The following is a 22,047-nucleotide window of genomic DNA, read 5'->3' on the forward strand; positions in this document are numbered from 1 at the left end:
GTACGGCCCATACCCGCGATTACCAGAGTCTCTGGCGTGTACCTACCAGGTAACCAGGTTATGGTAAGTTTTACGTGCAAGAGCGGTAACCTCAATTGATGGCATTGATGATGCACATGGAATAATTTGACCGACAGACAGGCATCGTTGACAATAAAAATACAATTGTAATCGCCGATTTGGTTCTTGTAGTTGCAATCCCGCAGTGACAGGTGAACATTATGTTTAAAGACAAGAAAAAAAGGTATTTTCACAAGAAGCGAAAATCGCAGGAGTTACGAGATAAAGAGGGTGAGACAAAAAGCAGAAAATTATATCTTGATGAAGAAAATTCCAAGGAAGATAGGTTGATTAAGAACTTAGAAAAGAAGTTGAGACTCAACAAAAAGAGCAGCAAGAGCGTACCAAAGTCTTTCATGTGCGATGGCTTGGACTGTAAGTGTTGCATTTGCTTTTTGATTTGATGTGTTTGTACTTGATTGTTGCATGATAAATCTTTGAAATATTTGTTTAGATATCTTGGAAGTTTGCAATGAGGATACAAGAAAAATGGCTGCTGAAAGTGAAAAGCAGCTGACATTGCAATCAGATGATGAATCAGATAGTTCTTATTTTGATGATGATGATAATGAAGAAAAACCTACAAATTCCAAGAGAAAAAAACTCGACGGAAAAAAAGTAAAACACACTAAACAAAAAAAAACCATACAACAGTCATTTGAAGAATCAAATTTGAGATCTGAAGATGATGGTGACTTTGATTCTAGTGATGGTGATTTAGTCAGTGATGTGGATATTGGTAATGAAAGTGATGAGAGTGAGTTGGTGAGGACTAAAAGTACTTCTAAAGCCAATAAGAAAAACGAAAACAAAGTGACTGTGCTGAAAAACTCTAAAATACAGAATAATAATCTTAAAAAAGATTCTAAGTGTTTAAAAAATAAGAAGTCTGCTGTGCCAGTTAAAAAGCAGAAAGTTTGTGTCTTAGATGATGATGATGATGATTTCAAAGATGAGTCTGACCATTTCAGTGACGAGAGGGATAGTGAAGATGAAGAAGACAATAATGATGATGATGGCATATGGGAAGATATTTATGGTAGAAAGAGAAACAAGGATGGCAGTGTAGTGGCTGAGACAAAGAAATATGTTGCACCTGCGATAAGACAAAGGAATGATAATTCTGAAATGAATGAAAAGCTAGTTCAACTAAAAAGGCAGATGAAAGGTTTGTTAAATAGGCTGGCAGAGAGTAATATGCACTCAATTGTTTCCCAGGTAAATTTAAATGGAATAAAAATACATTCAAATAATGTCAGTACACATCCCTTTGACAAATATATTTTTTTCAGTTGGATGAATTGTACATGTCCAATAGTAGAAACGACATGAATGAAATGATCACAAATCTGATGTTGGAGTCGATTGTTGCACCTGTGTTTACACCAGAAAGGCTCATAATAGAGCAGATGATGTGTGTAGCAATACTTCATGCAAATGTTGGTTCTGAAGTAGGGGCACACTTTATTATGACCCTGATCAAAAAATTTACCCAAATGGTAGAACAGTTTTATGAAGTCGAAAATAAGGAACTTGATAATTTGGTTTTAATGATTTGCCATTTGTATAATTTTAATGTATTTGGATCTCAACTTATCTACCAAATATTAAACAAATTGACAGCAAAGTTTACAGAAAAAGAGATAGAGATAATTTTGATAATATTAAAAACTGCTGGATTTAGATTGAGAAAGGATGATCCTATTGCTTTGAAGGAGTTGGTTTTAAGCTTACAACAAAAAGCAACAACTACAGAGTCTACAAAGTAAATCATAGTTATTTTTCATTGTTCTCACTTTTTCATTCGAAAAAATTCAGTCTTTAATGTATTTTGTCTGTGCAGCACAAGAGTAAAATTTATGTTAGACGTTTTATTGGCCATAAAAAACAACAATATGAGTAAAATTCCACAGTATGATCAAAGTCACGTTGAGCACCTGAGAAAAATTCTAAAGACATTAATAAGAAAGGGAAATTCTATTTCACAACTGAATCTTTCCATAAATGATTTACTAAATGGTATGAAAACTATTTAATCGAGTTGTCGATTATTTTTGAAACAAATTACAAAATTTTTGTTTCCTCAGCTGATGAAAACGGCAAATGGTGGATAGTTGGTTCTGCATGGTCGGGCAAGGCTCCAGAGAACGACAAACAAGGCAAAAACAATGACAACAACCCAGTTTACAGTAAAAAAATTCTCGAGCTTGCAAAAGCTCAAAGAATGAACACCGACAGTAGAAGGAACATTTTCTGTGTTATAATGACAGCTGAGGATTATTTGGATGCTTTTGAAAAGTTACATCACTTAGGTTTAAAAGGAAGCCAGGAAAGAGAAATAATTCACGTGATTTTAAACTGCTGTTTGCAAGAAAAAAAATTCAATCCATACTATTCAGTTCTGTTGCAAAAATTTTGTGAACATGATAGAAAGTACCAAGTACGTGAAAATAATTTTTACAAATCTACATGTATGTTTACTTAATATAACTTTCTTTTAAGATGATGATTCAGTACACCTTGTGGGACAAATTTAAAATGTTGAATAACTATAGCAGCAATCAACTTTCGAACATGGCGAAAATGATTTCACATCTATTCATCAAAAAAGCGTTGTCTCTTTCAATTCTCAAGGTGGATACCATAAAGAAGCTCATGATTCTCAAAAATAAATTTTTTTTACCATATCGTATTTTGTAGGTCATTGAATTAGGAGAGTTGAATGCATCGACAATGAAGCTCTTCAAGAAGACCATGCTCAACATTCTTCTGCACGAAGACACCGAGATTTGTCTTCAAGTGTTTGAAAGGATAGCACCGTCCGACAAACTGCATCAATTCAGAGAGGGCCTGAGACTGTTTATTAATTACTTCCTCGTTAAAAATATCAAAAAAGACAAAATGCCAGCTGGACAAATGGAGCTTCTCGAAACGAGGATTAAGTACGTGGACAAAATATTGATGCACACAACTTCAAAGATCGCATTTTAATCATGTTAATTATTTGGTGAATTTTAAGCTCGTGTTGTTACATTGCATAAATTAGTTTTTCTACAAAGCAACATCTAGAGACCTCATTTGTTTGAAAGTCGGTTATCTTCCACAGTTAAAGCTCTGATTTTAAATGTTCCCTCCTCAGCTCCTCTCCTGCCAAGTCAAGTCGTGTGTGTAGCGTCAGACGACGGTCACGAGAGTCACACTTTTGCTTTTGACTCGGACACACACACGCGCCTCCCCCAATATCAACCCCCACACGCTCGCATTTCGCTCTCACTCTCTTCTTCCAACTTCCAATGTAAGTACATTTAACACTCTCTCGTTTCCATCAGTCCTATACCTATGCAACGCACAACAAATAACCCACCACCACCACCGCCGCCAAAGGAAGACGGAGACAGTGTATAGCGCAGAAAGCGCAATGACCTCCTCTCTCCCTCCCAGGGGTTCCTCTTTCTCTCTTAGTCACGTAGGCAAGCATACAAAACCATGCACAGTGCACAGCAGCAGAGCGCTGCCGCACACGCACGTCATCCCAGAGAGATCCAGAGTCAAGCACCACTATTCCAGCTGAAGCCGAGAGCATTTAGCTGCTGCGTCGTTGTCGTTCTCGTACATATTTTTTTGTTTGTTTTTGTTTAACCTTTTTCATTGCCTTGTTGGTCCATACGTTGCTCTTTTTTCAATTTTTATTTGCGTCGATTCAACGAGAGGTCGGACAAAGGGATATATACTTATTGTACACGAGAGGAAGACCTGCAGGAAAATAAGAGCAGACGGATCGGAGCAAGGAGGGGACGAGCGTACTTAGTGTGTAGTGTTCGGTTGTGAAGATGTTGTAGTCCTGCGAGGAGGGGGTTGGTTTTGTGTGCAGTGTTTTTTTTTTTGCGCGAGGAGGAACTAAAAGCGCGCAATCCTCGCTTCTGTCGACTGCATCGCTTTTTTGGTGCAGAGGTAAGTGGTGTACTTTTAGTTTTTTTCTTTTGTTTTCGTCAATTAGGGACATCTTTTTTTTTACGGAGCAAAGCTTCAAAGTTATTTTTGCTCCAAAGGAGAGGAAGTTCCTGTGTGTGTTTACCTATACGTTCTGTTGTTCCGCTGCGCATAAATGGCCGATTGCGCGCGGAGAAAAGGATGGAAATAGGAAATACATATGTGCGCACGTCAGACCCGATTATACGTTTTGTTGTCTGTGGGGTTTTCGTACACCGAGGGAAGTGAAGTATATTTTTTCCAAATGTCTCGAGAGCAAAGAAAGGACGCGTAAAAAAGTTGCAAATACATCCGTTGAGAGGTTAGAAATCGTTTTTCAATTTTGGAGTCGATTGCGCAAAAGCGCGCGGATATACGGCGGATACTATCCTCCGGAAACCGCGGAAGCGCGTAATTTTAAATATCATGGAACGACCTTCACTTAGCGCAAAATGTATGTGTATACGTGTGTGTACATAAGTTTTGTTTTCGCCCCCCCCTCACTCTTTGGCTTTTAAATGACGATTGTAATATTTCGGGGAATCCAAATCGCATCGGAATATTAAAAGGATCAACGAAAACAATTTGACGTAACGTTTATACACCACACAATCGGTGCACGCCTTTTATTTTTATCTCATTGTATTAATAATTATATAGTTATTCGTTGCAAGCTCCTTCGTTGACCACACAGCCGATGGTTATATATTGATATACTTTGATCATTCGAAAGTCACCCCTTTTCCTTCGTATCGAAATTTGCACACAAGACTTAAGTATTTCAAGGTACTACAGCCCTTATCAAACATACGCACGCAAGTTAAGAGCGAGGAGTGAGCTAGCTGGCTTCTTAAGATATATTCGCGCTATCGGAAGAACAAAGCATTTGTATAATGCCTGATAACTGAAGAAATGAAGTGTAACAACTGCAGCAGCAGCAGCAGCAACAACAACGGAACGGAAGAGGGGCAAAGAAAGGAAAGAAAGAAAAAAGAAAAAAAATCAAGTCGCGCGCGCGCCGAAAAACACCGCTGCATGATCGCGCTGCATCGGAAAGGAAAAGGAGCAAAAGAAAGGGAATATACAAGGAGAAAAGGAAGGACGGCGTTGAGAGAGAGCCGCCGGGATGGTTTCATTGCCCTTTCGAGGCTGCTGCCCCTCGATCCCCCCCCTCTCTCTCTCTCTCTCTCCACCCCCCTTATCACTGTGTGTGTCTCTCTCTCCTCTCTCTCTTTACACACGCACACACATTATTTCTCCCCTAGCTATTACATATACGTGTATGCGGTGTGCATGCATGTGTGTCCAATATAACCATCAACAACACATCTACACATCGGGTTATAGTGGTGGTAGTAGTTGTAAGAGTATGGAGAGAGAATGAGGGAGACGCAGAGGAGAGGCGCGAGAGAGGCTCTCGGAGAGAGATATTACGACTGTGCGAGCGAGCGAGCGAGCGAATATATATATATATATATATATATACACAACCGGGGGGCTCAGTTCTCTCTCCGCGTATAATGTATATATACGCACACACAACATCACCACGCCGTTTGCCTTGCCAGTCCGCCTCTGCCTGCGCTGACTGTTGCTGCTGCTGCAGCGCGTCTTTCAACTTGTATACTCGTCGATACAGATCTTAATATAACAAATTCGTCCTCGAACTGTTGCTTCTGATCGGCTTTTTCTTTTGTTACCGCGTGAAATTTATTTTTGCTCCTGCAGTTTGACTTTTATTTATTTTTTTTCTTCATCGATACCTGGACAGGCTTGCCCTTTTTACCCCGTAAGAGTAGGAGGAGGAGGCGAAAGAGCGACGTAGCGCAGGAGAGGAGACACTGCACCAACAACAGCTTACAGGTACACCCTCTTGGGGGATCTTTTATTTCGGCTGTTTGTTTGCACCAATACGTGCTTTTTTGGCCAATTGCGAGGGATTTTCCCTGAAAAGCCGCGAAACGCCGATAAGCCGTTTGTTTTGTTTACGCTTTCCGCGCGCGGCTGACGCTCTCTCCCTCTTGAAGCTTTGGCGGCAGCTTTCCGTGTTTGTATACGCGCGGGTTTCCCTCGCTCGGCAACCTTGGCGATTTTCTATCGTTTTTCCTTCCCCCGTATCCATTGTAAACCGAAATTTCGAAAACGACGCCACACGACATTTTCCTCTTTAGTTGTTTGTCGCACGGCTCACTTGTCCCCCATATAATTTATCAACTTTCCGACGAAATACAAAATACGGGGAGTAAAAAAAAAAAAAAAAAAAAAAAAAAAATAAAAAAAAAAATAACAATTCGCATCTCTCATACATATGTATACATCCCTTGCGGCTGTGCGTGTGTATACACATACGAAACGAATCTCTTTCTCCATCCCTTCGTTCATCCTTTGCGCGGAGTCGCGGCCATTCACCTGCAGCTCCTATATATTATCTCCCTCATCCTCCGCGCCTCACCGACGGCACACACACGCGCTATCTTTCCCTCCCCCTTTGGCAAACAAAACAAAAAATCACAAGGGAAACAAAATCTCCCAAAAGTAATCATCCCCCGAAACAATAATTATATACACCTCGCAAATATACGTAATGTATATTATATGTTGTACAACCGATCCTGCACGTACATATATATAATAAAGAGAGAGAGAGAGAGAGCAGCTAGCTAGCAGCGTTATCCTGCATGTAAACAAAGTGCGTCTCGGGATAATATCTGTCTCACACAGACAGACAGACAGCTGCACCACCACCACCACCGGAGCGAGAGAGACGGAGTGAGTCGCGCAGGCAGACACATGACACAGACTCGTCCCCTTCGGTAAAAGCATATATATATATATATACACACACACACACACACGAGGGGCGAAGGGGGGTGAGCCGCGCCGGGGCCTCTCCCCCCCTTGTTCGTTCGTTCGCTCCGCTCCGTCGGAGGTAAACGTCCTCTAGAGCACGCCTCGTATATCTGTATATACACACCGCTCTCTCTGCTGACGTCTATAGGTATACGCGTATGCGTACATTGTACACACCCAACCCAACAACGCTCCCGCGCGCTCGCTGCGTCTATATGCGTGTGTCATATAGGGAAGGGTGGTGGTGATGGTTTGTGCGTGTTATTTATATATATATATACACACTCGGACTTTTATCGCAAGCTCCGACCGTTCGTCCCGCGCTCGCGTTACTTACCCTCCTTCCCCACCCCCCTCTTGTATAGCCCCGTGTGTCATATCCTTGCATCCGCGCTTGTATACCTATATGTATATTTATGTACAACAAGGGTTGCTCCGAAAAATCACGGACGCGTCGGGAGTGTGGGCGAGTGTTTTTCCACCCCTAACCCTACGCTCGAAAGCGCAAATTGCACCGAAAATGAAAATCAAAAGCATCGATATACTTTCCGCGCTTCTCCCCTCCCCTCCCCCCACACGCGGTTTTGTTTTGGTTGTTGCGCCAAAGAGGGAGGGGGTGGGAGTAGAGCGCGCGATTCCTCATAAACAAACTTGACCCTGTACAGCGGCAAGTACAAGTACATACAACGGCAGGGCGATGTCGAGTGTAATATAAGTATACTTGCATGTACCGCCGACGACGCAACCATCATCGGGCAAGGCAATGGGCGAAGCGGCTCGTTGTTGCGCTGGTCAAGGGACACGCGAGAGAGAAGGCACGCACACATGTAATAATATTATACATCGCGCCCGTTTGCGCATATATGTGTAAGGTGTATAGGTATATATAACCCACCCCCTCCTTAAAGTACCGGCGACTGCGCGGTGCGGTGTATATAGGTAGGTATACGAGCAACAACAACAACAACAACAACTCTGCGTCACAGGATACGTGTGTACTACGTGTACGCGGCGTGCTGGATATTGCATGTACTTGTATTCGTTTGTGTGGGCTGTCGGCGATGAAAGTTCCCTATGGTTGCGGGCCATTGGGTGGGGCGGGGGTAAAGGGGAACTGTTGTGGGTTGTTTGGTGCTCTGTGTGTGCTGCAGGGACGACGACCATGACGACGACGTCCTGCTGTGACGGGCTCCCTGACGCGGCCCTCCGCCGTTCCGTGCTCCGTCATTTTTGCGTTTGCGTACAGTTTGCTCCGATGGCCCATGATTGTGTACATAATATGCGGGTGTATATATATTAATATACTGTTGAGGTATACGTGAATTTTCATTGCTCTCTCGAAATTTAAAAACGTAATTTTACTTCGCACTATTCGTACGTTTGATGATATTGTCTTTCGAGGTTTTTTGCGCTGTTTCATTTTTGGTAAGCCCATCGGTTGAAACTCACCTTTCGACAGTTTATGTCGGACGGTCTGTTTCTACTACCACGGTGTGTGCGCGTACAACGAGGATTCCCTCGAAACGGCTTGTTCTACTTAACAACAATAATCCAACCAACATCCCTGTGTAGCGTTTAGTGTTTTTGTGTCGTTTCGCAGAAATATAGTATTCGCCAATTTAAACATTCGAGTACGACAACCAATTGCTTGTATTTGTGTGATGCTGCTTCAATATTTTATTTCAAAGCGCTGTACGAGAAGGTGTTTGCAGCAAAAATATCCCTCCGAATTAGACATTAAAAATTGGTCAGACGGTCTGTTACTACTGATTACACCTCGTCTGTGTGCACCTGTGCTCATTCTACTGTTTGAAATATATACATGTTAACAGCCAAAAACGTTCTTAGAAGCGTTCATTACTCAAATATTCGATTCGCGCTTTCTTGTCCCCCTTTTACATCACAAAGATACATTAAGTATACTCTATAGAGCACGCGTTACCAGTGGTAGCCTACACCACGTGATCTTCGAACGTCACATGTGGATGAACAAAGCGAAATAAGAAAACAATTATCATTCGCATGCAGTACAACGTACACGCACGTAATATATTGTATAGGTTACAGCAAGCAAGTAAGTGCAGTGCACACTTTTCCTTGTATTTTCTTTTAGTCTCTTTCTCTCTCGACGATATTTTTTGTCTCCCCTCTCGTGCGCGAAATCACACATTCTTCGAAGCTCCACTATAGGCATCCACATGTACTCACTTCGTTACATTTGTTAGTTTGGGCATATGTCGGCGATAAGTCACAGAAGGAGGAGATACCGCACAACCCAACAATAATACAATAAAACTGCGCTGGACTGCGGGAGAAAGGGGGGGACGAAACTCATACACTCTCAATCTCTCTTGTCATTGTCTTAATCGTGCGCTTGCGCTCGCGAGAGAGGGTATCGGTACAACATTTGGGATACATGTTGTGTATCTCTCACAGGCTGTTTTTTACCAGTCCTGCATGAGGGATAACATATACCTACAATACATCTATGCACTGCCTTGGCAGTTAGCAGTGTACTTATATGGAGAATATTTCGCGAAAGACATGCTTGTGTGCAAATATATGCTTGTGCTTTACTTGAGTTCTTCATCGAGTGAGTTTTAATCCATCGGAAGATGGAATAGATAATCAGGTTTAGTGATTTTCAAATTTAAGAAGACGATTTGTTTGGTACCGTCATCGATTCTGGAGCTTGGAGTCGAGATCATTGCTATTGTCGTTTGGTCATGCTTGTGCAGTACAACTGTATAACTAATTGAAAGGTTTATATGCACATAAATGCAACATCTGCAGTACATTAATTTGTTGTAGGGTTTTTTTTTGTACCTAAGTGATACCTAAGCAAGTAATTTTGCATAGAGATTTTGTTCTTTCAACATTTCAATATTTTTGGTTGGTCCAGTTCAGGTTTGAAAGAAGTATGGGTGAAGAATAATAATCACACAAGAAAAAATAGAAACATATAGGTGACCTCCCCTTGCCAATTAAGCATGTGAATATGTGTATGTGTGTACGAATTTGAGTGCCTGAGCCTGATGAGTGTTACATTGGCTGTCTGGCTATAATAATTGATGGTTAACTGGGCGTGTAATAGCTGTTATACCGTTATCAAATTCTTTTATCAGGGCATTCGTTTGGCTCTGAACTTCATTGCCACAGCTTGCAACATTGCATTAAATTCAATCTACCATAAGTGATATCTTAAGACGTTAACTCATTGTTTATTAAAGATTGAGAAAACTTGGATAGTTTAAAAAGTTGAAACAATTGTTGCAATTCCACACGTCTGCATATACTGGTTTGAACAACTGGAATGGTTTTAAAATGGTCTATTATGCCATTACATGATAATTAGTGTTTTATTCATACCCCCTTGTTATTGCTAATGACTTGTATCATTATTATTACAATAAGTGAAAATAAAAACCTTTTTATCTGCTTCCAGGTGTGGTGTACAAAATGAAATGGTCCCCACAAACTCTGTTTTGCGAGCAGGTGGGCGAGTTGACGCGGGTCTTCTCCCAGTGGAACGAGTGCGAGCAAACAGTCGTGCTTTATGCCCTTTTGCGCCGAATCCCGGCCGTGCAGGCGCGTTTTCTCGCCCAGGCAGTCCAGCACTCACTGCACTCCGTCACTGAGCTTGACTCACAGGAAAGAAATGCCAACAATCCTGGTAAGTTTCTTTCTTTTTTTTTTTTTTTAAATAACGTTGTTTCGTTTTATTTCCATTCAAACAAAAATTTAAATTTCACAGCTTACATCAATTCATTGCTGTCGGAGACGACGGAGGTCGCGATAAATCAGCTACTGACTCACCTCCCGCTCCTCAGACCGGGAAACGTCGAGTGCAAACAGTCGTACCTGATGGTCATACCCGAGCTGATTAATCACTGCGTGAGCACTGGCCAGTACACCGAACAAACGCAACAGTTGCTCAGCTACACCCTCATTCATCCTGCCATTACTAGTCAGGACAGACGTTCGTTATCTCAATGGCTAGGACAGCTCGAGGAGCGAATCTCGAACACGCCGATTCAGAGCAGCACCGAGGATTATTCCAACAATGCGCCGCTGAGGTAAACAAACTTTTGTTCGGCACATCTCTCCAACAGAGCTATTGGATGATTATTTTTTACGGATAGAAAACAATATTTTGCCTATAGATGGGACACGACATGGCAAAAGAGTGTCAAGCAAAACGACCAGGTTGGACAGAATTATGGTACACAAAACGGCAGTCCCTTCAGTTTCCAATTCCAACTACCAATAACGCGTCAGCGACGCTCCAACAGCCTCACGCCTCCCGTGGCTTCGTGTCTGCAGCCCGAGATTCTCGATCGTAGCGGTAGTGCGAATATCTCCACGAGGCACAAGACGAGAAGTTTCAGCGTGTCCGGAGATCACTCTTGTGAGTTTTACACGCTATGAACTTTTAATTGTTTCGGTAACAATTCACTTTTATTGCAATTATTTTTCAATCTCGTAGCTGCTATTATTGGGATGGGCCCTCTAAGTCCTCCCAGCTCATGTGCGAGTAGTGGTAGCGAAGGTCGCTTGGACGAAGCTTCTGCTCGGCCACTTAGCTCAGGAATGCGAGGTAAACGCAATCTAGACTACCTTAGACCGATCATCTTCTATCTTGGACAATACAATATAAATCCTTCATTACTTTCAGACGTTCCAACGTGGCTAAAGACGCTGCGTCTCCACAAGTACAGCTACCTATTTGCAAACCTGTCGTACGAGGAGATGCTCGAACTGACAGAGGATCGCCTGGCCGAGCAGGGCGTGACTAAAGGTGCGCGTCACAAGCTCGCTTTGTCCATATCAAAGTTGCAGCAGCGCTACCAGACGCTTTGTGATCTGGAGAAGGACCTGGTGCAACCACAAGCCAACGCTACCGGTACAGGAAGCTGTCAGTCTGGACAATCGTCGTTTTCTCCAAAACCACTGCTGGTCAGCGCACTCGAGGAGCTTAAAGCCGTATTGGCGACTCCTCTGAAGCCCAGCCAGGAGAACTTTGCCCAGGACATACCCACGCAGTTTACCAAGGTCTTGGGTAAACGTAAGTCTCAAATGATGGTGGATTAGTTTATTTCAAGTTGGACATGATTAATATTGTTGGTTTCGGCTTGATTGTGTTTTTAGTGACCAACAGACTGGCTCTCGAGAGCAACATCGACGACGCAGTGCTGTGTTCGTGCATAAACATCTTCGAGAAGATACTGCAGCACGACTGCTTTACTCCAGCACAGAAGGAGAAAGTACAGCAATGGCGCAGCCGTTTAGGCAATCCCCGACCTACTGCCAAGTAAGAACAACTCTTTAATGAAAAAATGAAAGTAGCTATAATTTTACGTGCCAACTATATTGTGGATTTTTTTTGCAGATGGCAGCATAATCACGCGTACTTCAATCGCAAGTACATAAATACACAACAGCACAACCGAAAGCCAAGCTTAAATTTAGGCCACATTGGCAGTGTAAAATCTGCAAGCAATTTTATGGTCGCGCCACACCGAAACAGCATATCTACGCCGTATTTACAGTCAAGCTCAAGTCAGTCGTCTAATCAGAGTGGACTCCAGTCGATCTTAGTTCCCGAAAAACGTCCCAGTCTTCAGGAGACTAATCTTGAGGTAACTTTGTTTGACATTAGCAAAAATTATCACGAGGATGAATTTAAACATTTTAACGTCGAATTGCAGCTGATGCAGAGAACGTTACAGCGCACGTATAGCGCGCCAAGGGACAATTTCCTTGGTTACTCAAGCAGTGCAATCGAGACAACGGAGCCCGAGATCAACTCACGCTTGGAATCTCTCTGTTTACGCATGACCGAGCAGGCAATTGGTGGCTTCGGTGAGGCCTAAGCAAAAAGAAGAATCAATAAAAAACATAAAATTATTGCTTTATCAAGAATATGTCAGAATGACGAGTATTCTTATAAAAAATTTCTCGACTACTCACTCGCACGCTCTTGAGCGGCAACAGGTTAGCGCTATTTTTATAATTTTTTTTCGTTTTATGACGACAACGTTGATTAATATTATTGACAATGAAGAGAAAACGAGAGCGAGAGAGAGATAGAGAGAGAGAGAGAAAGACAATGAATCCCCAGATAACTCGGTTATGCGTGTTCACACATTGTGAAGTATATAAATTTTTCTTTTTTTCCTTCGTCCGGTAACTCGTATAGTGAACCGACGACGTGTAATATATAACTGTGTGCGTCTATATCGTAATCTATAATTTTTAAGGGCGATTGAGAGAACAAATGAGCATACACGGAGGTCCAAATTTGACCAAATAAATCGATGACGTTTCTGCCCGACATTATAGGCGTAAGGTAGAATATGATAAAATACATTTTTCCTCAATCCAATAATTATCAATTAATGAAAAAACAATCTTCGTTTGATACACTTTTACTGCTTCGATTGCATCGCTCTTGTATTTTTCTCGGAACGCGCGTGACACAATGTGTGAAGATTTAAGCACACGATTAAGTAAACCAAATGTTTTTCATTAATCGATGTTATAGACAGAGAGGAAAAAAATAGGAATCACATGCTCGTAAATTTTTTTTTTGATTTAAGCCAAGTTTACCTAGACTATATTACACACTTAAACTGCAACGCCCTTTAAGACACAAGCAAAGGGTCTATCACGCGATTGAATTTTCTCATGAGCCGGTATTAATCGCAAACAAACTCGCGCAACGTTGAAAATAAGTACGCTAAAAAAAAAGAAAATTTTCATGAGAAAGTTTACTCTTGCTTTTTAACGCTAAGGACTTAGTGCTTACGACTCTTTGAATAATGAAAAAAAAAAAAAAAAAAAAAAAAAAATTAATTAAGTCGCCTAGGACTATCGGGTGATTGTTGTCTCTCACACACAAAAACACACAAACACTAGCACACAAATACAAAGACACAATTACACACGTACGCGTGTGGAAGGTTAATTATTAAAGGTAACCGGCTCGGGGTCGGCGCAATATTAATTAAAAAAAAACGAAGAATTTATTTCTATCTTGACGAAAGACTAAATCTTGGATCTCAACTGAGAATGTGTTCATCAGTCGTAAATATGAGGAGAGGGTGAGGGGTTGAGAATACGACAATAATCCCTCGAGTCCTAAGTGCTAACGCTATAATTTATATACACATATATTATAATATATGTATATCATATTATTCTTATTATTATTATAAAGTAATGGAACTGACAGAATTTGGCAAGCCAAATGCTAACAGATGAACAGACGAAGAAAAAAAAAATTATAAATAACTAGAAAGATAGATTCTTTCCTTTAATATTTACTTAATCAGTAATATTCATAAAAAGTATATATTATATACACGAATATATTCTATGTATACATGCAATTAATTATATATATATACATATATTATATTAGAAAAATACTTTTGTTTTAAGAAGATGAACAAATCGCAGCTATGATCAATGTGTGTATAGGTACGACTGAATGTGCGGTATTTTTTTTTTTATTGCAATATTTTTTTTTTTTTTTTTTTTTGTACAAACGTAATTGAGTGGTGTAAGTGTGCGTATGTGTATGCGATTTTTAAAAATCACGCAACTTGCAATATTTGTTTTTGTGTTATCCATTTCGGGAAATGGAATTATTCTGATTTTACGCTCTCAAGCATCGTGTACTCTTTATCAATTTTTTCTCAGTTTATTTTCGCTCGTCGCTCATTATGATAATAATTTTTTCTTCCTTTTATCACTACTTTGTGTGTAACGAATGGACTGAATAATACATGGTTTCGTCTCCTTTGTCGTTTCGATCGTGACACTTATTGCGTGCAATGATATTTTTATTTTTTTTTTTTACTCCTGACATGTTTCGAGTGTAGCGTTCGTTGCATGTCTTTTTCGTTGTAAGGATACAAGAAGGATGAAGAGAGAGAGAGAGAGAGAGAGAGAGAGAGAGTTCGTGACCTCGTTCGTGCGCTCAGTTGGATTCGATAGAAAAAAAAAAATTTTTAGTGTCAATGGAGAAAATTTTTTCTTACATACACGTGCCACAGCGCACGATAATGTTGTGTTAGCTTATTCCTCTGCTTTGCGTTTTCTCCGTTGTACACTCGACATTTTTCTCGGGGTGGAGAAACCAGTGCAATTTTTATTAATAAATTTTTGCTACTGTTTTTTTTTGCGAGTCAAAAAAATGACGATACAAATTCAGTTAAATTCTCAAGCTACCAGCACTTTGTACGTTAATTTGAACAGTAACATTTGTGATTGTTTTTACGAATTTTTTGTCCGTACATTGACACAGTACTTCATTTTAAACATAACATTTTGATTAATATTAAGGCGATCGAATCATAATATTATATCGTATCAACATTGACTGTAAAATGTACTTGTAAAACGCTGTCAATTCATGAATTCCTACAAAAGTGTAAAGAAAAATAATAATAGAGAAAAAAAAAGAGAAAGAAATATAACAAAGTAAGCCTGCGTTGCACGCAGTTAATATATAAATAGTAAATCTATCGCGCGTGTATCTATATAACAATATCCACCCCACGAGAGAAGAGATATGTCGGAAAACGTTGAACGAAAGAAAAAAAAACTAATGAAAGAAAATAGAGATCGATTCGAGCTAAGCGCGTGTTCGTATCAGGTCTGTGATTCAAAGTGTTCGCGTGTGTTGGAGAGAGAAGAAAAACGTCTATATATACATACATATTTAACATTGACATGTACGAGCACGCATGGCGTGCGCTTTTATTTTGCATGGATTTTTTTTTTTTTTTTTTTTTTTTTTTTTTTTTTTCGTCAAGCGCAATGATTATTAATTAAGGATATTATCGACTACTTAACTGATATAAAACACTATAATTGAGATGGAGAAAAGGAGCACCGGATGAGAAGACGAAGAGTCGCTTTAAAACTTGTATGCTTTGTTGTAGTTTTTTAAACACAGATTTCGCGAGTTGCAATATCCACGGCGTGCGTATATATGTACTACTTTTGCAATATGCGTTCGTGTACACGTGAATGTGCTTATGTAAAGTAAAATTGGAGTAAAATTGAAATTACTCGCTTGTTAGGATATAAATATACTTACTCGAGTGGTGGAAACGATGTTTGCCAATTTGTTGATCGATTGTTTAGATTTTTGTTTTAGACATGAGAAGTTTTATTCCAACTATACTGAAAAGAAAAAAAAAATCAATGATGTACAGTTTTTAATGGAGGCGTATTTTTTTAAAACTTTTTATAACATTTCCTACGAGCGTATTGATGCTTTACGGGAGAAAAATAAAAGAGTCAAATTCAAATGGTAACGTGATATTAATAAAGTAAGGAATTTTTCTAAAAAAAAAATAAGAAAAAAAGAAAAACAAGGTTGATCTTGATTGTAAATATTCATTGTTTTTTCACTTACCTCCACGATTTTAAATAACAATAAAAACAGCAACAACAACAATAATAATAGTAACGATAAAAATAGTAATGACAAGAATCTCTGGATGTGAAAATTCAAGAGCTATTTTCAATACTAATATTTTGCGTAATTTTTTCTACAAAGAAACTTTTCCACATGTAAAGAAAAAGAAAAAAAAAATCTTTGATGATAGTAGTCTAGAATGATTTCATGTGCTTGCTAAAAAAATCTGCATTAGAAAAAAAAATAAGAGTAAAAAACATCGAAATCTGTGGCTTTGGATGATTACAAAAGCATACATTTCTCCCGCAAATGAAATTCGCGAGCGAAAAAACAAAATAAGCTCTTAGCATTTGACCGCGAGTAAAATTTAACTGAAAACAAAAAAAAAAAAACAACAAAATAAAAATAGTGAAGAAAAAATAAATCCCTGACGAGGGTTAAACAAAACACAGTCAGAGAAGAAGCGCCTTTCGAATCGTTAACGAACCCTCTACAACTAATTGTAAGACTAAAATTAACTCTTAAAGTATAAATAATCAAAGACTGACAATTTCACGCGTTTCCTCGAAAGAACCCAAAAAAATCTGAAAAAGAACACGAGCGAATCGTCGCCGGATGTATCGACGTGTTCTTTTTTTTCCTGTAGAAGAAAGAGCGTGTTCTCGAAAGCGCGTGAATGCAACAATTGGAAGACTGCAGTTGTAAAAAAAAATTTTTTTTTGAAAAAGAAGAAAAAGTTACATAGTAACGGGAGGGCGTTGCAAAAAAGCTGAACGATTGAAAAGCGAGAAACGTGTGACGTGCTAGCCGAATCTCTCGATATCGAACTCGAACGCGAAGCACAGCCCACGTACTTCGTAGTTACATTAATTTGTAATCGTCGGGTTATACATACATATTATTAATGCAATTATGCAAGCGTTCGATCGGCGCGTTTACGCGTACTGTAAGCGGTGAATTTGCAGGTTGTAATCAATGCTGATATCAGCCGTGTAGTGTGTTTGAAGGATTACCGATGCTTGCTCGCGTCGATCTTTTTTTAATTTTAATTTTATTGTGTAAAAAATTTTGTTGGTGTGAGAAAAAAAAGCCATCAAATTATAAAAAAAGCTCGACGAGCTTCGGTATATCAATGCAATTCAAAACACTCGATAAATATCGTGAACTTCATGGAGGATGATTATTTTTGTTCTATCAAAAGCTAGTCAATTGAATGTTCTTTTTTTTTTTTTTTTTTTTTTTTTTACAGTAACTTCACGTAAGTATAGCGCTCATTTTATCGTAAGTTTAATCGAACTTGTGCATGATCCCAGTGTAAGGAGGGAAAAAATTTTATTATGATAATTTTTTTTTTTTTTCTTTAATGTTTTAATTGTAAGTCGAGAGACAGCCAAGTTGGTTGTTTTGAAAGATTGATTTTTCCAAGCGAAAACGGGCTTGTTTGTGCAAATAACGAAGAAACTTTTGACTGATTTTTCCCTTTGCGCTTTCGGTTCTTTAACTTGCGTAACGGCATTTGCTTATTGCTACATTGTGTAAAATATATACCATTGGACATTGCTGGTGTCGCTGATTTTTATCGATTACAGGAATGGCGATATCGAAAAATATACATACATGCATACATATATTTTTGTTCAAAGATGTATAGATATTTTTTTAATCAACGAGTTTTTTGCGCAAAGTACTTAATGTCCACCATAAGTTTTACCACTTTTGTCTCAAAGACACTTGCAATGTTCGATAGTAATATTAAATGCGAATGATTTATCGAAAAAGCACTGATTTTTTTTCCGAAATGTCGATTCAAAGTGATTGTTCCAAAATTAATTGGCGCGAGCCATGATGATTCGAGGAACGCCAGAGATAGGCTGTATTTTGATGTGCAAAGTGAACCAGTGGGTTTGAATAACCTTTGACTGCTAGGATTATATTGCTAGAATTTAACGTCTTTTTCTAAAAAATAAAAACCAAGTCTCGCTAAAAGTACAGTTGTGTCGATAAAACGAACGAGACTTGAAAATAAAAAAGTTGTAAGCCAAGTGCGATAATAATCGTGTGAATTTTTATAATTGCTTAGACTACTTTAGCTTACTGATAGAAAATTGGGGAAAAAAAATTTTTTTCTTAAGATGGAGTTTCCTGGGACTCCTATCGAGTCGAAAAAAAAAGAGGCATCAATCTTTCGAAACGGCATCACGGTTACACTTTTGAGAAGCATAATAAAATTGTGCGCGAAAAAAAATGGAGAGAAAAAAGAATTCAATGATCAAATCAATCACTTTGTCCTTTGGCGGGGCCTGAGCGAGCAAAGCGAGTGAACATTTAATATTAAAAAAAAAAATCTTTAAAAAAGAAATAAAAAAAAAAAAAATGCGAAATCAAGTTGAATTCTCGATGAGTGCTCCTTGATGGAGTCGCGTTTGGTTATCGTCGCACGATTTACCCTTTCATTTTTTCGGTGATTCCCGTGATTTTGTAATTTAGATTTAGAGAACGAAACGACCTTGTCGTCGACATTCGTTCAATATCCAGTTGCATATACTACGTGTAATAATTTTCGTATGATTTAAGCCAAAATTATCTCATATACATGTAATATGATAAATAAGTATTTGACATACTATCATTATTACTTTGCGTATGTATATTTTTACAATTTAAGACATTGTAATGATTACTGTAATAATAATGATGATAATAATAATAATGGTAATAATTATAACGATAATAATAATATTAACAATACTACTATTACTACTAGTACTACTACTACTTACTGTGTGAAATAAAAACTAAGAGCTTTAATGAAATTTTCTTGATGATCGGAACTCGGCGTCTTTATGAAAACTCCACACACATAGTCGCCCGGCAAAGTGCACAATCGCATGCCGTACTTTTTTTTTTCGTCGCTGTATTTTCCTCTTACGTTGAGAAACAAGATGATAACTTTGTAAAAAATCCCACCTGCAAAGCTTTTGTATACAAGTGTGCGTTATAACGCACGTACATTGTACATCACGGAAAACCTTTTTTTGTCCCAACATGTACTTATATCCCTTTTCTCGGATAAATAAAAATTGTGCAGAAGCTCGTGTAACGAAACAAAAAAAAAGATAATTCAGGAAAAGTATGATCGGACGGAAATCTTGGAGTCGAAGACTCACAAGGTTGTGCATCAGTCTTTACCAAATACTTGTTTTTTTAAATTCTTTTCTACACAAATTTCTTTTACCTCAATGTGGTCTATACATCAAATGAAACAATTTGTTAAAAAAAAAAAAAAAAAAAAAAGATGCATCACCTTTTAAGAAAGCACGATCGTGCGCTCTTTTATTTTTTTTATTTCGAAAACAAAAATAATCATGTAACTTTTCGCATAAAAAGTGGCGTCCTTGTAAACATATATTTTTCACGAACCACGATAATGTATTTAGCATTTGGAAAAACTGTGTAAACGAGCTTGCGAATGATGTACACCACCGAATAACTCACGTATTCATGTATGTATGTAGTGAATGTGATTCACTACATATATTTAATATTACTATCGTAGATGCCGGTGGCCGGCATAGCGTATAGATTTTTTGCGTTTGAATGGGTGATAGATTTCTGATGACATCTACGCGAAGTGTAATTGTGAAAGCGAGTGCAATTTTTGTAAGCTTTACTCTGCGATTAGTTTTGGGGGCGGGGGAAAATTCATATTCGACCCGCTGTAGAAAACTATTAGGAGAAAAAAAAAAAAAAAAGAAGAAGTAATGTCGAATGAAACTGCGACGATGTGATCGTCGCGGCGTTGTGACGTGTATACGTGCGCGGCCGCAGGCATGCGGATGATCCCTTTTTAATCGACGATACGAGATGGGAAGGCGTAGCTCTCCCCTTAATTTTTTTTTTTTTTTTTTTTTTTTTTTTTTTTTTTTTTTTTGAGAAAGAAGGAGGGAAAAAAAAAGAAAAAGAACGGTGTGCGAGAGAGCAAAGAAAAAAAAAGCGTAAGCTCGGATGATGCATTATCTTATACGAAAATAAATGAAAAATAATCACGATGACGGTAATGATTATTGTAATAACGCCATTTTTGTACTGTTACGACGTCAGCAGTTTTTTTAAATATGACGATGGTATTCCGATGTTGTAGCATGGAAAAAACATTTTTTAATAAAACATTTTTCATACGGACACTGTATATGTATGTACGCACATGTGATGCGAGTATCATTGTTTTGTTAATGTTTATCCGCTTGTTCCTCTTCCTTTTGTTTTATTTTGTTGAAAATTTTACCATTAAAGGAGCCAATGAACAAAATAATATGAAAAATAATGTCTTGAGCGTCTATGGCATTCTCCAGTAAAATTTTACTCGTAGACCAATATTGGAAACTATTTAATATCTGTAAAATCAAATTAGTTATCAATTAATTGTCGTAAAGTTTATCCTGTAACTGTTAATTTCTGTTATTATTTTAACATTTCTTATCCTATACCAATTTTGATTTGATGTAAAGTGATTGTACATGTAACCATCTACTTATAAACTAGCTTTCACTTGACAAGTACTAATTTGATTTTTATATTCCCAAAAAATTCAGGGACTGAAAACATAAATATTTATTGCGATATTCTTTGAAGTTGGAAATAAATTTTTTTACGCACACATTTGGGGCACTGATTGTTGATAAAGTGCAAAACCTTGGTTAATTTTTGATTAAAGTTTATACTCACCTAGGAAAAAAAATTTCAATTTTCCAAGATGGTAAATTTTAAACCAATAACCCAATGAATTTTCTTCCAATTTTCGTCACACTCAACTGTTTATGTGTATATACCAGTGTAAATTCTCCCGAGGGAAAGAAGGAGCCAAAGGAAAAAAAGAAACCCACTCGCCGAAAGCACAGGTAAGGCCCTCGTCCGATTTCTGCGTGACAGGTTTTTCGTCGTGGTCGTCGTCGGCTGTAAGGTAAAGAGCACACCGCCACAGAGAAAGAGCCTCTCCTGAGACGACGATTAACTCGGACGTGCTCGCGAAGCCACCCTGGCGTTTATAAATTGTGTTTATTCCCTGCCGTAACGTGTACTGTTCTTCTACTCCCTCCACTCCACTTCTTCTTTTTCTTGTTGCAAGCACAGCAAGGATTTAACGGGGATTGGATGGAGAGAAAGGAAAAAAAAAGGGGGGGAAGACGTAAGTTTTGGTGTGTGCTGCTTATGTAATTGCGCTGGAATCTGCATGCATCGATTTTTCAAGATTACCGCACGTGTGAGTGTACGAAGGGAGACCGGAAGAAAAATACCAGCTGGCGCTCTGTGCCCTGAGATGTTGATACGAGTATACGGTTGCATTTTTTTGTACTCTGCATTGGGGAACATGGCGAGGATGCATTTGGCAATACGGTTTTTGTGGTTTTTCTTTTTTTTCCAGTTCAATGCTTCTACTTTTTTCTTGTGTTTAACGAAATCGTGAAGTTGCACGAAAAAAGAAATATGTAATACCATCTTTCTGCCAATGTAAATTTGTAAAAATTGTGACGACATGTACATCTTATTAATCTGTACTTTTTTTTATATGATTTATGTAGGGATGCATGTTATTATTAATCATACCTGATGACATATCACTTCAGGCAGTTTATTTAAATAAACGAGCTATCAACAATGGATAACATTGTATATGTACAAAATGGATTTTAATTTTGGGGCGGAAAATCGTGATCGTCAAAATAACACAGTCCAAG

At 38.6% G+C, this 22,047-nt stretch overlaps 2 protein-coding genes across 4 annotated transcripts; both read left to right on the plus strand.

Moving 5' to 3' along the window:
* On the plus strand, positions 1–3,109 carry LOC106639114 (nucleolar MIF4G domain-containing protein 1). Of its 2 annotated transcripts, XM_089594167.1 has the most exons (8): positions 1–63; positions 193–435; positions 515–1,278; positions 1,353–1,825; positions 1,904–2,079; positions 2,148–2,500; positions 2,563–2,694; positions 2,761–3,109. In XM_089594167.1, the coding sequence occupies exons 2-8, from the start codon at positions 222–224 to the stop codon at positions 3,049–3,051; spliced, it is 2,403 nt and encodes an 800-aa protein (XP_089450293.1). In that variant the 5' UTR covers positions 1–63; positions 193–221; the 3' UTR covers positions 3,052–3,109. The 2 variants fall into 2 exon arrangements, with proteins under 2 accessions (XP_089450293.1, XP_014208046.2); XM_014352560.2 differs by lacking the exon at positions 1–63 and having other exon boundaries at positions 74–435.
* An 822-nt stretch (positions 3,110–3,931) lies between these two features.
* On the plus strand, positions 3,932–13,563 carry smg (sterile alpha motif domain containing protein 4 smaug). Of its 2 annotated transcripts, none has more exons than XM_014352605.2 (9): positions 3,932–4,011; positions 10,325–10,552; positions 10,634–10,955; positions 11,043–11,287; positions 11,366–11,476; positions 11,555–11,944; positions 12,028–12,190; positions 12,269–12,518; positions 12,588–13,563. In XM_014352605.2, exons 2-9 carry the CDS (start codon positions 10,339–10,341, stop codon positions 12,750–12,752), a joined length of 1,860 nt encoding a protein of 619 aa, XP_014208091.2. In that variant the 5' UTR covers positions 3,932–4,011; positions 10,325–10,338; the 3' UTR covers positions 12,753–13,563. The 2 variants fall into 2 exon arrangements, with proteins under 2 accessions (XP_014208091.2, XP_014208090.2); XM_014352604.2 differs by lacking the exon at positions 3,932–4,011 and adding an exon at positions 5,608–5,892.
* The last annotated feature ends 8,484 nt before the right edge of the window (positions 13,564–22,047 follow it).

The sequence above is a fragment of the Copidosoma floridanum genome, unplaced genomic scaffold (assembly GCF_036245765.1).
Source record: "Copidosoma floridanum isolate Cflo_tuat_1 unplaced genomic scaffold, Cflo_Japanese_pri ptg000021l, whole genome shotgun sequence".
NCBI classification, from domain to species: Eukaryota; Metazoa; Arthropoda; class Insecta; order Hymenoptera; family Encyrtidae; genus Copidosoma; species Copidosoma floridanum.